Here is a 15,807-nt window from a genome sequence, read left to right as displayed (position 1 = left end):
ACACTCTTCTGTTTCTTAATGACATTGATCATCTTTTCTCCACACTTTGTATGAAACCCCATGAGATTAAATCGATTACATTTTGTATGTTACTAAAAGGACGCCATGCCATTCTACAGAGTAGCAACTAAATATGCTGTCTATTACTAATATAAAGTTAGGATGTTTTATTATTTTATTTTAATTTTTTAATGCGTGTTTAAGCCTTTGGACCAATTGATGGATGCCACCTAATGGATGCAGTCTTAGTGATCAAATGTCCTTTTCATTTGAAAGAATAAAATCTTTCACTTTTTACTTTTTATTTTTTACTGTTCTTGACCAGTCCATGCTTGATAGGTTTACACTCCTTTTGCTTTTAGTCTCTTGACAACTTTACTTTGTTTTCTCCCTTTCTTGTTATTCTAGACTTAGGATTAGTCAATCAAATCCAAAATTTTTAGGGTTTTGATTGATCTGGCTTCTTCATGTCCCATACAATTAAATTGAATTCTCCCCCAATTATTAAATTCTTAAAAGTTGCACTTTCATAATCAATAGTAAAATATGCGATAAATTCAGAATTGTTGTCTCCTACCACGAAATCTAGGGTTTGAGTTTCCTAATAGGCACGTATATGGACAAAAGTCATTGTTTCCCGCTTCTCATAAATCGTAAGGTTCTGAAGGGGCTATAGTTTCGAGCTTGCAAAGCGAATGTTAGGGAATTTTGATTATGAAAAAAAGATTGTAGAGTTCAACGAGGGTTTCAGTTTTATATTTTTCTCATTTGGGAAGCTTGGGTAGGAGAATCATATTATTGGAGGCCATTATTCAAAATGATAGGCATGTTCAAAATACAAAACGTGAGAGAGAATTTTCACCCACTAATTTTGACTCTAAGCCTTAATTTACCTCATAAAAGTACAAAGGGACATGGAATTTGACTTGACACCAAAGATAGAAAGAACAGATTTCACCTAAAAATGCTTTTCTTCAAGGAATGGGAAGAAAGAAAGAAAGAAAGGCAGGACATTGACGACAAAAGGAGTAAAGATTTATTCTAAGCTTATTTGTCTTTGTTGATTTGTTTGCCATTTGGGATTATTAAAGCTTATCCTAATTTTTGAATTAGAAAATTTTGATTTAAAGGTCACACTTTGTTGGTCTATGAAAGGAAAATAAATGTGTTCTTTATATCTTATTTTAAAAACCTTTATGAGTAAAAAGACTAATTTAACCTTACACAAGTTAAAGGTAAGGGATGTCTTCGATAGTTTTCAAAGTTTGTAGTTGTCAAGCGTCAGTTTCTCGAGTTACATATTAACCCCTGAAAATGATACGTATTCATCTATCTCTTAATTTTAATTGACAAAAATGACCTTTTGATGATAAATTATTTTTAAAAAAAACTTGATTCATTAACAATCTTATTACATTACTCATTCGTTCGATTAATTTATTGAGAGAAACATATAATATTTATTTATGTATTTTACTAAATTTGACTATTGATATCTATGTTTTTGAAAGTGGAGTTAAATATTTACTTAGACAATCGTCGGATTAGGACAAAATTAGTGACACCAATATATATATATATATTAACTTCTTTTCATAAACTTTCTTTTACAATCTCGATGTGGTAATTTCGTAATTTATCAAGTGGGAATCCAGATAAGATCCATTACCAACTGATCAATTACAAATTGTCTCGTTGATACTATAAGAGAAAGTTTGAGAAAAAATATATATTAATTATTGAGTGTTTGTTCGGTAATCAATCTTCTTGAAAGTCAAAACTTTGTTCTTTGTTCATAAGCTTAATCTTGGTAATTAGGAATCTTAAGTGACATAATCAAAGTTAAGGATAAGGTTTATCATTTAATAAATATAAATAAACCTATAACCAACTCAAAATAAACTTACTACCAACCATTAATTAATGTTAAATAAATAAAAAAACAAGACATTTATTAATACTGGTTGTATTTTATTTTTCATAAATTCATTTTATATTAAATAATCCTATGATTAATTTGTACTAACTACTAACAACTAAAACTGTCACATTTCATTATATTTTTTTATTCCACAGTATTAGTATAATTTGTTTTTCTTCATATTATATATGATTATATTTGTAATAAGGATATTCTGTTCTACAGACTGCTTTAAAAAAATGAAGTTATTAACAGGTAGGTAGGTTATGAATCAATTATTATTACAAAAAATTTTAATGAATATTCACACAAGTTGAATCAATCTAACGTGAAAAATAAGTCAACAATTTTAATATATTTTTCAGAGATTAAATTGATGAAATTGTTAATAAATTTGAAGGTTAAATTAATAATAATGTTGAAACCCAAAAAAAAAGTCTCACACACAAGGTTACGATAGCATTTTCAGAATCAACGAATACTCACTATAAGGACAAACATACGAGATTAGAGTCGAAATAGGCCAAATACACATGTTTTACCATAAAAATTAGGGGTGTTCAAAAAAACTAATTGGAACCAAAATCGATGGGTACTCGGGATTTGGTTCTAGTTCCTATCCGGAAATGACCGTCAACAGGTAGGTTTCGATTCTAAATTTTTGGAACCGTTATTGTGCGGCTTCGGTTTCCGAGACTAATATAAAATAAAATTAAAGAGTAGGGAGGTTAATAAAAACTTTTGTAGAAAAAGTAATGTGAATACATTTATATTTATATTTCATAACATTTAAAGTAAATTGGTTTGACTTTGAGCATCTACCTTTATAAAGTAATGAAGTTTGTAATTTTGAATTTTGAATTTTAAATTTATAATTTGTAATTTTATTTTTGTTAACAAGTGTTAGGTTGGTGGGGTATTTGCAAGTTTTAAGGGTTTTTTTACTATTTTAAAAACTTTTGGAGGGTCATGAATTTTACAGGATACCCAAAACTAAAGCGGAAACTGTTGTTACAGGTTTCGGTTTCGGTTCCAAATTTTAAGGAACCGTCGGTTCTAATTTCGATTCTGATTCCTTCAAAAAAATGAAGAGTACTGGGAAGTCGGGATTGAACACCCCTAATAAAAACCCCTTCTTTATATGATAATTTTATATTGATAAAATTTATTTATATTAAATTTTATTTAATAATATGTACATAAATTCAAATCGGATGATGGTGATAGCCTTGCCAAGAAAATCAATGGGAACAGCCGGTGAAAGAGAGGTGGAAACCGGCCGGTTCGGTCACCATTTACCAACAAAATAAATAAAGAAAGCCCAATCTTTCATTTTTCTCTCTCTTTCACTCATTTGCTCTTCACTTCTCTCTCTAAAAAGCAATGAAATTTTTGTAGTGAGAAAGAGTTTCAATCTTGATAGATCGAAACCGACATTCAATCTTCATTTTCCGATCAACCCATTTTCATTTACTCGGAAAACAATCAAAAAGTTAAGATTTTTAATGATAAATCTGTCAGCTTTTGAAATTATCCCCATGTGGAACTCACTGAAACGACACAGTTTCAAAAACCCCAGCTTTTCTTTTGAGGTAAAACATTCGCATTCTCTCTCTCCCTCTCGTTTTTAACAATGCAAAATGGAATCTTTATGCTTCTATGCTTAGTTTTGAATGTGTTTCATTGAGAATATTTTATCAAAATCAAATCTCTTTATTGTATAATAATGGTTTGGCAGCTTTTTGGTGAATATGAAGGCTGCCTCTGTTTGAAAGTTGAGCTCATTTTGATATATTTTGGTGGGATTTTTTTTATTTCAGGGTTTTTGAGCTGATTTGAAGTTTGTGGATAAGCAAAATGAGGGTTTTAGGGGTTTTTGTGAGGTGGGTTTGGGGGGTTTGAGTGAGTGCTAGGAGGTTTGGAAGTTCAAAATTTGAGTGAGTTTGAGGGTGAAAAGTTGAGATCTGTGTTAATGGATGTGGTTTGCTAGAAGTGGATGATGTACATGATTGTTGATGTTTAGGGGTTTTGGGCTTCATATGTGGTGGAAATGAGGGTTTTAGTGGATTCTGTTGGTTGTTTTTGATGATGTTGCTGTTTAATTGGGAGAATTTGAGGATTTGGGTGATGTCATCAGCTGATTTTGTTTGGTAGTTGCGTACAATTAGAGGATTTGGTTGAGCCCTCTAGCTTGTGAAATTGGCAAGATTTGAGAGATTTTGTGATCAAAAGAGCTAAGATCTCTTCAAAATTTCGGTTGAATCAACGGTGTTGAAGCAATGTCGGGTGCTCCTAGAGTAAGATCAATGAATGTGGCTGACTCGGAGACCAGGCCGGTCTTAGGACCTGCCGGGAACAAAACAGGCTCACTGAGTGCACGGAAACCTGCTTCGAAGCCATTGAGAAAGGTTGAGAAGTCACTCATAGAGGTTAATACAGCAGAGGAGAAGAAAACTGCTGTTCCGCCATCTAAGGCTACTACTACGTTGTCACCTAAATCACATTCCTCTAGTGTTCCATCAGTGCTTCGCCGACATGAACAGTTATTACAGTCTAATCTATCTCTCAATGCTTCATGCTCGTCTGATGCCTCTACAGATTCATTTCATAGTCGAGCATCTACTGGGAGGTTGACACGGTCATATAGTGTGGGGAGTAGGAGGAAGCCGTTTGCTTCAAAGCCGAGGAGTGTTGTTTCTGATGGAGGGTTGGATTCTCCACCATCTGATGGTTCACAGACCAAGAAAAGGTGTGCTTGGGTGACACCGAATACTGGTTCGTTCTTACTTCTTTGATTTTTGAGTAATTTGTTACATTTTTGCTCTGTTTGTGAGAAGTTTATGTAATCATGTGTTTTTGAGTAGCTCAAAAAAAGAGTGTTAGGGTGTAAGATTGCTTTTGTTGGTGTCATATATGGTCTTGCATTTGCCTGTCGAACCTTTTAAAATATCAAAATGAAATAGCAAAGAAGTCCGATGATTACAAAATGAAATGTAAACATTGGACTTCTTTGCTTTCTTTTAAAATTTAGTATCATTATGTATATTTTACTGCTTATGCATTCCAAATGCATATTATTGGTTCTGAGTAATAAAATGGAATGTTATTTAATTCAACTATAAAATAAATTGTTACTATGGTTGCTTGGATTGGATCATCTTTTATTTATTTATTTATTTTTTCCAGCGGCTGTTCAAAGCTAACTGACTAGGATTGCATCTCATTTATTTAACCTGCTCTACTAAAATTAGCAGTTATGTATCCAAAATGTGCTTGGCTAGTGTCCTGGTTAGTCTGGGTTCACTAATAGCTTATAGATCTGTTCTTACTGATATTGATTGTGGTTAAAAAATCGTGTTTGTAACCTGCAATATCAAGTTAATGGGCTTTTCTTGTGTCAGTGTGTGTGTTAGAGGTATTTGTATTCTATGAATGTTATGGTTTATACAATATAAACATGCTTGAATGAAATATGATACCGATTGAGCAGTGTTATGAAGCATGGCGACTCATTGACCATCATTTATAAAATCTTACTTGTTACCATATTTCTTTCAATGGTTATTATGTTTGGACAGTATTAACTGGTGACAGTGCATCAATTTTTCATGTTGAGGCATTATTAAAGACATAAGTCTAAATTAGTTGTCATATTTACCTTTGGTGTTTGCTTAATTGCTTTTGTGCTTCCAAGTATTTTTACTGAATATTTTTTTTGCTAAGCTCAGATCCCTGTTATGCTGCCTTCCATGATGAAGAATGGGGAGTTCCAGTACATGATGACAAGTATGTAATCAGAACTTTGCCTTATATCTCGAAAAAGGCTTCTGCTTGGTGGTGAAATTCTGTTTAACAAATTGTTTGGTTTATATTCTTCTCTGTGTGCAGGAAATTGTTTGAGCTTCTTGTACTTTCAGGTGCTTTGTCTGAACTCACATGGCCTGCTATCCTTAGCAAGAGGCACATTTTTAGGTATGAACATCATATGAAAGTCCATTGTTCCTTTTGTAAAATGCATTAATATCTAGTCTTGGCCTCTACCCATTTCCAGACTTTATTTTCACAATCCCTCAAATGCAGGGAAGTTTTTGCGGACTTTGACCCCATTGCGGTCTCAAAATTGAACGAGAAAAAGACAATAGCAGCAGGAAGCACTGCAAGCTCTCTGCTATCTGAACTTAAGCTGCGTGCTATTTTTGAAAATGCTCGACAAATATCCAAGGTAGATTCTCATTTCTTTTACCGTTGTCTTCTATTTAGTGGCTGAAGATGCGCATGTGCGAAGAGCATAGAGGACAGTAAGGGCAGATTTCCAGCATTAATGTGTGCAACAAGTTTCAGTTAATAAAAAACAATTTGACATGAATTTACCTACTTGAATTCACTTTCACTAAAAGTTATTCAAATAGCTACAAGAGGGCAGCTCTGACCAAGGTTGTCTATTTCTCGAAGTAGGATTAGTTAAAGCGTCAATGACTCGATTCAAGAAACCTTAGATTGGTTTGATATTCCCATTTTTTTATTAGTTTCTTTTGCAATTGCATACAATTTTTTCCTTTTTTTTTTTTCCTTTTTTGCTTAGTCAGATCTAATGGGTGCTTAGTCATGATTTGATAAGGTGCGTTAGGTGAAAAGTAGTTGAATGGTGGTCCTGATTCCTCAGCAATTAGTGTGACCCATGTAGGACAAAACATTATTCTACCTTCCTTTAATTTGATGTGAATTATTTATCTTCATGTCAAGAGTTTACTCATGCAACCAAATTATTCATATTCTTAAAAGATGCCAGCTTGTTGGTTAGTCTCAAATCATTCAGTCTGAGTTGATGACTTTATTCCAGTCGTTAGCCACTAACCTTAAGTTACTGAAGTAAGTTGCCATAATTGCGCACTTCATAGTTGCTATGATTATGATTGCAACTAACTTTTTGCAGGTTTTGCCTGATGCCAGGTCATAGATGAGTTTGGATCATTTGACAATTATATTTGGAGCTTTGTGAACCACAAGCCTATAATGAGCAAGTTTCGGTACCCTCGACAAGTCCCCGTGAAATCCCCGAAAGCTGATGTGATAAGCAAAGATCTTGTGAGACGAGGATTCCGAAGTGTGGGGCCCACTGTCATCTACTCGTTCATGCAGGTGACGGGGATAACCAACGATCATCTCACTGGTTGCTTCAGGTTCCAGGAGTGTATAGCTGCTGTTGCGGAAGCGAAGGAAAAAAACGGTGTCCCTGATAAGGACGAGGACAAGAAAACAGACGGTGCCATTGAATCAGAACTATCTATCGACGCATTAAGTCTCTCCTCAGAATGATGAACCCAAAACAAAAGAAGTCTTGGTTTGTGGCAACAGAAGGAGCTTCCAGGTCCAGTCATCACTTTGCCATGAACTGATATTTACAGCTTTTGGGGTAGTAGTAAAAAAAAGGAATGAAAGGTGGATTTGTGTATAAAATTTCATGAATTCTTATGCATCATGGATTTGTAGATTGTAGATTACTAAAAGTGAAATTACAATTAACTGGTGATTTGTGATGATGATAAGAGGCCTATCTATCTGTCACAGAGAGCCCTTCCAAATTGATGTACAATTTTTTGTACAGTTGAAAGTTATTATTAGTAATTAGAAATTTATCTAATCTTTTAAAACCAAACTCCAACAACAAACAAAAAACACCTAACATAAAGTTGATACTACTACAAATAATTGTACTATTCAATCTGTCACATTCTGTTTCATCACCTTACAGGTTAACAGAGTTGATTACATTTTGGTCCCTGAGATTTTTTGGCCTCTTTAAGGTCCAGTAGAATTTGAAAGTAATATTTAAGTCCTTATCAGTTACTAGCTATTTGAAATTTTATAAATGTTTAAAATACGTTTAATCAAATTTTTATTTTTGTTATGATTAATGTAATGGTTCTAAGTTTTTAACAAGATCTATTAGTTAAAGTGTTTAGTTTTGAGTAATATTATACTTTCCAAATGATATTTCAAATTTACTATCGTAAGTGATGTGTTGTCCTATGGGATGTTGATATATCGTTTATCACATAACTCTTTATTTATACGTAAATGTTACATAAAACAATACATCACTTAGGATACGATATTTGGAATATCACGTGAAAAATATAGTATTTTTCTTCTTATTTAAAAATTTTATTAATTTTTAATGTCAATATTATAGGGCAAGATTATTGGTATTTTAAGAGTTAAAAAGAAATTTTAAACAGTGGTTAACTGACAAGGTACTAAGTGTTACTGTCATACTCGACTGGACCTAACGTTGCTAAGGCTAAATCTGAGGGACCAAAATGGAGTTTGCTCCAATTTGAACAAGTTTTGAGGAGGTGGGTCAGGTTGATTGTTGATGAGTGAATAAGAATTTGGTCATGGTGGACAGCTAAAGCATGGTAGATTTTGAGCAGTCCTTTTTAGCTTTTAATGGGTGACAATGATGGCATTTGGGGCACCATGTTTTATGTCCCTAAAGAGAAGGTACATCTAGGATTCCTAATTTTGAGACATTTTTAGGGTTTTGTTGGGCCCTAGATTTCATTGCCATATATTTTCTAGGATGTATCTCTCACTAGATTTTATCATTGATGCCTATTTTGTGATGGTTATAGCATTTGGTTTATTGTCATGGAATGGAAAAGCTTTCTACCCTATTGACCTAAATTATAATGTGATGGAATGTGTTGTGGGTGATGCTTCTTTTGGAAAGCTTTGAAGCTTTTAAAACATGGGATTTTTTTTTTTTAAGTATTTAGGGTAAGTTCAAAACTCCTTTTTCCTATTACTGTAGTGTTTTCCTATCTACAAAAGAGGGAAGATCTATCCTTAAGGTTTTCGTCAATTATATCCAAGTCTTGTATTTTAAAATATTAGGATTTAACAAATATTTAAAGAACAATTAATTGGGAGAAAATTTTCGGTTTAAAAACCAAAATACTCCCAATTTCGATATTATCCCAGTTTTAAAAGCTCAAATTTTATCCTCGACTACCTATTTCTCCTCAACAACGGATACAACCAAGGGAAATAATATCCCAATGCTTTAAATTGTAAGAGCATATGTTACAATATAATATCGTATTGATTGTATTTACCTCATAAGTAAATACATTTTCTTATTATGTGACTTAAAAAAGAGCATATGTTAAGAGTATCAATTTTTATGATATACATGTCAGCTTTCTCAAGAACCAAAACAATAATTTTTTTCCTCTTTGCCAGGGTAAAATAGTGAAGTTTCAAAGCATCAGAGCAACTTCAAACAAGTACAACTAGATTCCATCTCAGATGCAGCCCAGAAAACTATTAACAATACAGTAAAAATACGCCACATGCGATTTCTCTATCTCCTGGAAAAACATGAATTGCAAGGACAGTTCCGCTCATGGAACATCAAGGTGAGAACAAAGGGACGAGGGATCGACTAGTATTTGATCTAACAATTACAGAGTTTATACATAAGTGGTCGTGGGAGAGGCTATTACCGGGTTACCCAAAAAGATTGGGTAACCACCACAGGAACTCATAAGAACACCTGAGAATGAAAACGAAAAGCCATACCAACTGATCCTAAATCATGGATACTGACTATTAGATATTGCTCTTACAGTAACTAGCGTAAAACTAGATCTATGACCAGACAAAAAGGTGTAAGCTAAATTGTTCCCACTGCTATAAATCAGCTCAAATACAATATCAACTATACAACTGCGCACAGAAAGACTACATAATTAAGCAACAATAAAAAGATACAAACAGAAAAAAGAAAATCAAACCCGGAAAAACAATAATATGGAGACAGATGCATGATTTTCATACAAAAAAAAGCAAACTAAGGATCTTCCTATTGTACCCTGGGCTGATGAAGGGAGATTTCAGCAAGGTTTTATTTCAAATCCAATGCTAAGAAGAGTTCGAGCTGATTCTATTGCCTTCTCACCTCCCAGGTCCATGGCCGCACCAGTCAATTCACCTTCTGTGCCCACTGACCACTGGGTTGAACTCGTTTGGTTTTGGACTCCATCTGTTTTCTTAAATTGTGAATTGTTCATGGAAGCGGGAGCAGCAGCAGCGACAAGAGGAGCGCTTGGTGGGCCATGTCTCTTCTTGGGTACAGGCATGTCGTGGTCATGTACCCCCTTATATGTTATAATGACAGCACTTGTATTATCTACAGCTGTCTCAATGTGCTTTCGGACGGGGCATCCAGCAGATGTGCATCTATAATAGTTCCTGATAAAAAGTAATGCATGAGAGAGGAAAAGGGTAGGCGGGAATGGCCCCTGACCATATAATTGCTAGGGTGATAAATTTAAAAAATAAATAAATAAATAAAAATAAAATAAAATAAAATACTGGTGAGGTCCTCAACCAGTTGCCCCAGAAAACATTATTCATTCAAATGGAAAAAGGTAGACAGATGCATATGAACTCAAAATGTAAAAGCATGTACAGCTGGGTGGCTCTCAAAGCAAATTAAAAGGCTTCTCATGCTTATTTAATACTCATTATTCTTACCAGTTAACGCCGGACCGTTCTGATGTGTTTGACATTTGAGACAATCATAAAAGATATCTTGTATCTCTCATTAGTTGACACATACAAGAAAATAACCACCTTAAGGTCATAAACAGGACCAGTAATTATATAAATTTATATCTTAGTAAAACTGGTTTTGCTATCAGAATTGGCAGGTGGAAAAGATCTATTTCCTTTGTCTTTCAAGAGCTAGTGCCTTCTAATTTGTCTAAACTTTAAGTCCTTTTCTTGTCCACAACTACCGGGAAATGTCCTTCAAAAAGTTGCATGGAATTACAGATATTACCAAGCCATTTAACTAACAAATTGTAAAATTCCTATTTAGCTAATGATGTTGCCATTTTTGAAAAGGAATTATTAAATAGGTAAGAGTTATCCATGGGACATTGATTACATTCCACTTCAGTAGCTATTCTAATTTTTTATGATAATAATATCTGAAAAAAAAAAAATAGAAAGGAATGAATAAGGGAAAATTATAGGAGATCACATTGCCGTTCGGAAAGGCAGTCCAAAAATGCTATGACAAGCAATAACGGAAGGAAAAAAGCAAACCAAAGAGGAAAAGGGATCAGTTATCCAGTTAGATCCTCAACTTAAGTCATAATAAAATAATGTAGTCTCATATGTACTAGGTTAACCAAGATTTAAGATTTTTTTACACATCTAAGAGTCACAAGACCAAATCATTGTCAAGCATCAAATCTTAAAATGCACTTCAATCTCCACTGTTCATTTTATGCACACAACCCTGGTACCGCATGGAAAGGATCCCTTGGGTGGACACTTGTCAATATCCAATTGAGCTGATCAGTTAAGGAGGACCAAAATGCAGAAAAGAACATCCTTGACAAGGAAAAGTTAGAAAACAACTCTCATATTCCTAATGGGATCTTGTGGTGCATGTCATCAGAAATATTAAGATATAACCTAGTTAATCCGAAAGAACGACTCAAATGGCAAATCAGAGGTAAATGATTTGAATTTACTTTTCTTTATGTCTTGGTGGTGGAATAGAAACCGCAGGGATCAAGGGCATAAATTTTGCATCAAGAAAGAATTAATGACTTAATGATGCAGGCACTGTCAGGTTATGAACAGAAGAGAGATCCAAAATTTAACTAGAAGTTCTTAAATAACTTAAGGAAAAATAGAATTATTGAGTCAATCAACAAGACAAAGAATGTTTCATCAGAAGACTACCTATGCTTAGAGAGAGAGAGAGAGAGAGAGAGAGAGAAGAATTGACGAGAAAAATGATAGATGGAAATGTCGAGGAATCTAGATTAATGGATGAATAATTCACTAAATTGTGTCTAAGAAAAATGAATTACAAGTAACATTTAGAATCGGCAAGTTGAATTCCATGTGTTAATATCTGATTTTCCAACTCTCTTTATTGAAGAGATGACTTGCACTATGTACTCCTAGTCAATATATTAAGCTACACTAACATTTTTATTTTAATTAGACATATGGGGGCACAGCATTGGGAAAGGTTAAGGAATCGACAAGTTATTTGATGTCCAAAAATTCTGCTGACATTAGATAGATAACCATTCACAGCTTAGAAATTTATCTTCTAATAATATAAGGGCAGTTACTTGCAGTAAACAGGATGCGTTAAAGTACCATCAATTAAGGCATATCAGCAAACTCAATTGCAAAGCACCAAACTAGCTGAGTAGCTGCTTAAGCACTAAGTAAGATGAAAACAACTATTTTCTTTGTGTATGTGTGTGTTGGGGGAAAGAACGGAAAAATCAAATTAAGAAACGTAACACTTTCTCTGTGAATCAACTGATATCACATAGAACCAGCAGCTACATGATACTTTAGCCATTGCAGTACCATACCCACTTGTAATAGGTTAAAATCATCAAACCAAAAATGTTAAGGACATCAAGAAATAAGTATCTACCTGGGATTAGGATTTCCCTTCACCATTTTTTGTCCATACTTGCGCCATCTGTATCCATCACCTGAGATTCCGACATCACCAGCTGCATGTACAACAAATTTAGGTTTTTTGCCCTGTTTTAGAAGAGGACTTGAACATGTGGCATTACCCTTCTTCACTCTGTTCACAAAATAAACAAGTTATCCCAACTACCAACTTCCTGAAACAATACTGAATAACAGACAATTCAAAAGTAAACTTGCCTTCGTTTTGGCTCAGGTTCTTTCACATGCTCCTCTTTGATAATAACCTCACCATTCCCATCACTGCCACTTAAGCTTGGTCGTTTTCTTTCAGGAACTGCAGTTGCTTCCTCTATGCAATCTTTTGAAGATGTAGATGGATCTGAATCATTAAGCGTTCTGATGGGTTGTTCTGCACCATTATTCCCTAAAGCCAGTCCAACAGATGATGCAATCCTATTTTCCTGAATGCAATTATTCTTTCGAGGAGGATCATGACTGTGCGTGCCTTTATTAACAATCTCTATGACATGGCCTGAGTGATCAGAACATTCAATCTTTTTAGCACAGCATTCAGAATAAGTGCACTTGTAATAGCTACGAGAACCTGTAGGACTCTTCACTTGCTTTTGACCATATTTCCTCCAATTGTAACCATCAGAAACAGGTGTCTTGACAATGTGAACAACAGATACAGTTTTGTGATCAGACGAATTTACCGGCTGAGATATGGTATTAACCTTTAGTGGTGACAATCTTTGTTCTGGTAGAGTTGGACTTGGAGCAGATGATATAGATTGTGTAACGGAAGTTGGTGATAATTCACATAAGGATGTTGGACACACTGATGACTGAGGCTGATATTGTGCCTGAGCTGCAGGATTCTGGGCTGCTATACTTACTGATTGGTGGGACACCTCAACCTGTACCAGATAAAGATTAAACATGGAAATACATGGTGAAAACTGAAAAGAATGATAATGTGATGGACCAAAAAATGCACAAGCTGCAAGATAGTATTTGTTCCTTGTAAGCCAGCAAAACTAGACCGGTAAAATGGTTCTCCTCCTATTGTTTGGAAAGGCCTAAGGGCATAATGTATGAGACACAATTAAGAAGGTAGCCTCCTTGTTTACCTCAAACAGTGACAAATTATAAGGCACTGGTTATTCTTGTTGTTATAGTTTGAAAATCGACATATTCTAAGGCACTGGTTATTCTTGTTGTTATTCATGTACACTAGGTCTACTCCATACAGCATATGCAAGGAGTTCATGAGGATAGTGTTTCCTATTGGTCATCCAGGGTTAGTTAAACCCTAAACCCATATGCCAGCAACAGATGCTAAGGTACTGGACATTCCTTCAACCTGTAGTTAAATCATAAAGCCAACCTCAAACAAGGATCCGTAAGAGCCAGGTAATCAAGAGGTCTACCAATTATATCAATTACACAATAACATTGAGTTACTAAGACCTGAGTTTGGATCGATCCGTTAATCAGACATCCACACAATTGAACAGATCATATCAATACTATTGCCCGAACTTTCCTATCAACTTTACCATTAATGGCACAACACATGCTCCAGTATCACATTTAGCATCTTCCATTTCTTAAGGAAGTACAAGACAATAAGTTTGAAACCATTTTAAGTTGTCGTCACAAAATTGGTACAATTAAACAATATATACAACTCAAAAGAACACAATCAACACAAAGATAACATACTCATTAACACAACAAAACCCTAAACCCCACTACTTTATAACCTAAATAAAAATAACAATTCCAACATTTAACAAAATTAAAAAATAAAAATTCATTTTTAGCTCCTAACCTGCAATTCAGCTCGCTCTAACGATCCCAAGCCAGAATTCACCTGTAACCCTGCCAGATCACTCACAACAAAACCTTATTTTCAGAAAACATAAAAACAAAAACTTGATTCCAAAAACACAAAAAATAAAATATAATTTGTTTTCAGAAAACAACAAAATCAGTTCCAGAATATGAACACTTACCTTCACACCGATTACTCTCGCCGAGTTGCTTCTGTTCCCGCAACTCATTGAGTTGACTCGCTCCCTCCTCTTCTTCTTCTTCCAACGAATCTTCCTCCTCGTTTTCTTCTTCCTCTTCCGTTTCTTCCTCTTGCTCGGCGTCGTTGTTTTGCAACTTCTGGACGTCGTCGTTTTGCTGCTTCTCTTGTCTTTTTGCAGCTTCGAAGCTCTCGCTTTCACTCATGGCTCTCTCGCTCTCTTACACAGGCAGAGAGAGTAAAGTGAGAATCAAAACGAACAGTTTCACGCTTTTCGCGTTCGTACCTTTATACACTAACCGATTTTTCGCGACCGAACCGAAACGAAACAAAACAAAACTTTTCGGACTGAACCGGAACCGTAGAGAGAGAGAGAGAGAGAGACTTGCTTGATTGCTTTAAAGTGGAGAGTTGCGGGAGAACTTGGTGGAGGGTATATATGTCTTTGACTGATATTGACTCAGGTGGTTTGGGTTAATTTCCATAACCTCCCCCCCTTACTTTTAGTGTAAAAAGGCAGCTCTAAGTTTGGGAATAATCACTAACATCCCCTATATGTTCCGGCCTTAGGGTCGGGCACTTGCCCAGCCTAAAAAGACCATTTATAAGCTCAATATTCAATTTGTTTATCTGATATGAAAACACAACATATAGTATCGTTAATAATAAGTCATTCATAACTAAATATATTTAAAATGATATTATTGAAATTAAGTGGTACGTCAAGAAAGATCAACAATACCTACGAATAGATAATCACATGCGCTCTTTCATGCATTTTAAACCCTTCTTAGTTTATGTAATACATAATTTTAAACAAGTGTGTATTAGATGGCCTATAAACTGGAGATTGTTTTTGAAGTATTGAGCTTGATTTCGTCCCTAAAATCTAAGGCCCCACTTGATCCAAGACTGAAATTGTGCTATCCAAAGCCGCACAATTTGGTTCACATTTGGCTTGTATCGTATCAACCTAGTCTAATTGATATCCTTATTTATAAGAGGACGATAAGAATAATTCCCAAACCATAGGGAATTCTTTTGTGTTAGAATAAAACCCAGGGGACGTAACAGTAATTTCCCAGGTGGTTTCTGTGTAACGAACGCCGTTTATTTCTCCGTTATTGTGTGTTATGTTGACTAAGACGGTTTCACTTAACGGCGCACGTGGCCGTTTCTCACTCAGGATTTTGACTTAGACATATATGATAAATGCAATGGAATAATGGTCATTATTAATTGATTTTTTGTTAGATTCTGTCCAATTTAAAAAATTAAAAGAAAAAAAAAGGAATATATTTCTTTTTTAATGTTTATATTTTTATCATATAGTTATGACTTGTTAGATACTTAGGGTAGA

At 34.6% G+C, this 15,807-nt stretch overlaps 2 protein-coding genes across 2 annotated transcripts; one reads left to right on the top strand and one right to left on the bottom strand.

Moving 5' to 3' along the window:
* Window positions 1-3,276: 3,276 nt before the first annotated feature.
* On the top strand, window positions 3,277-7,342 carry LOC116132851 (probable GMP synthase [glutamine-hydrolyzing]). Its single transcript, XM_031418523.1, has 6 exons — window positions 3,277-3,513; window positions 3,742-4,696; window positions 5,650-5,707; window positions 5,810-5,893; window positions 6,002-6,143; window positions 6,872-7,342. The coding sequence occupies exons 2-6, from the start codon at window positions 4,201-4,203 to the stop codon at window positions 7,235-7,237; spliced, it is 1,146 nt and encodes a 381-aa protein (XP_031274383.1). The 5' UTR covers window positions 3,277-3,513; window positions 3,742-4,200; the 3' UTR covers window positions 7,238-7,342.
* A 2,253-nt stretch (window positions 7,343-9,595) lies between these two features.
* On the bottom strand, window positions 9,596-14,838 carry LOC116132846 (probable WRKY transcription factor 32). Its single transcript, XM_031418519.1, has 5 exons — window positions 14,431-14,838; window positions 14,247-14,296; window positions 12,647-13,329; window positions 12,405-12,563; window positions 9,596-10,177 (listed from the first exon to the last, which is right to left on the bottom strand). The coding sequence occupies exons 1-5, from the start codon at window positions 14,651-14,653 to the stop codon at window positions 9,820-9,822; spliced, it is 1,473 nt and encodes a 490-aa protein (XP_031274379.1). The 5' UTR covers window positions 14,654-14,838; the 3' UTR covers window positions 9,596-9,819.
* Window positions 14,839-15,807: the final 969 nt, after the last annotated feature.

This window comes from Pistacia vera, unplaced genomic scaffold (assembly GCF_008641045.1).
Source record: "Pistacia vera cultivar Batoury unplaced genomic scaffold, PisVer_v2 Contig260, whole genome shotgun sequence".
In the NCBI taxonomy this organism is placed as follows: domain Eukaryota; kingdom Viridiplantae; phylum Streptophyta; class Magnoliopsida; order Sapindales; family Anacardiaceae; genus Pistacia; species Pistacia vera.
Note: the sequence above shows the minus strand (reverse complement) of the source record. Positions and strands in the feature narration are given on the sequence as shown.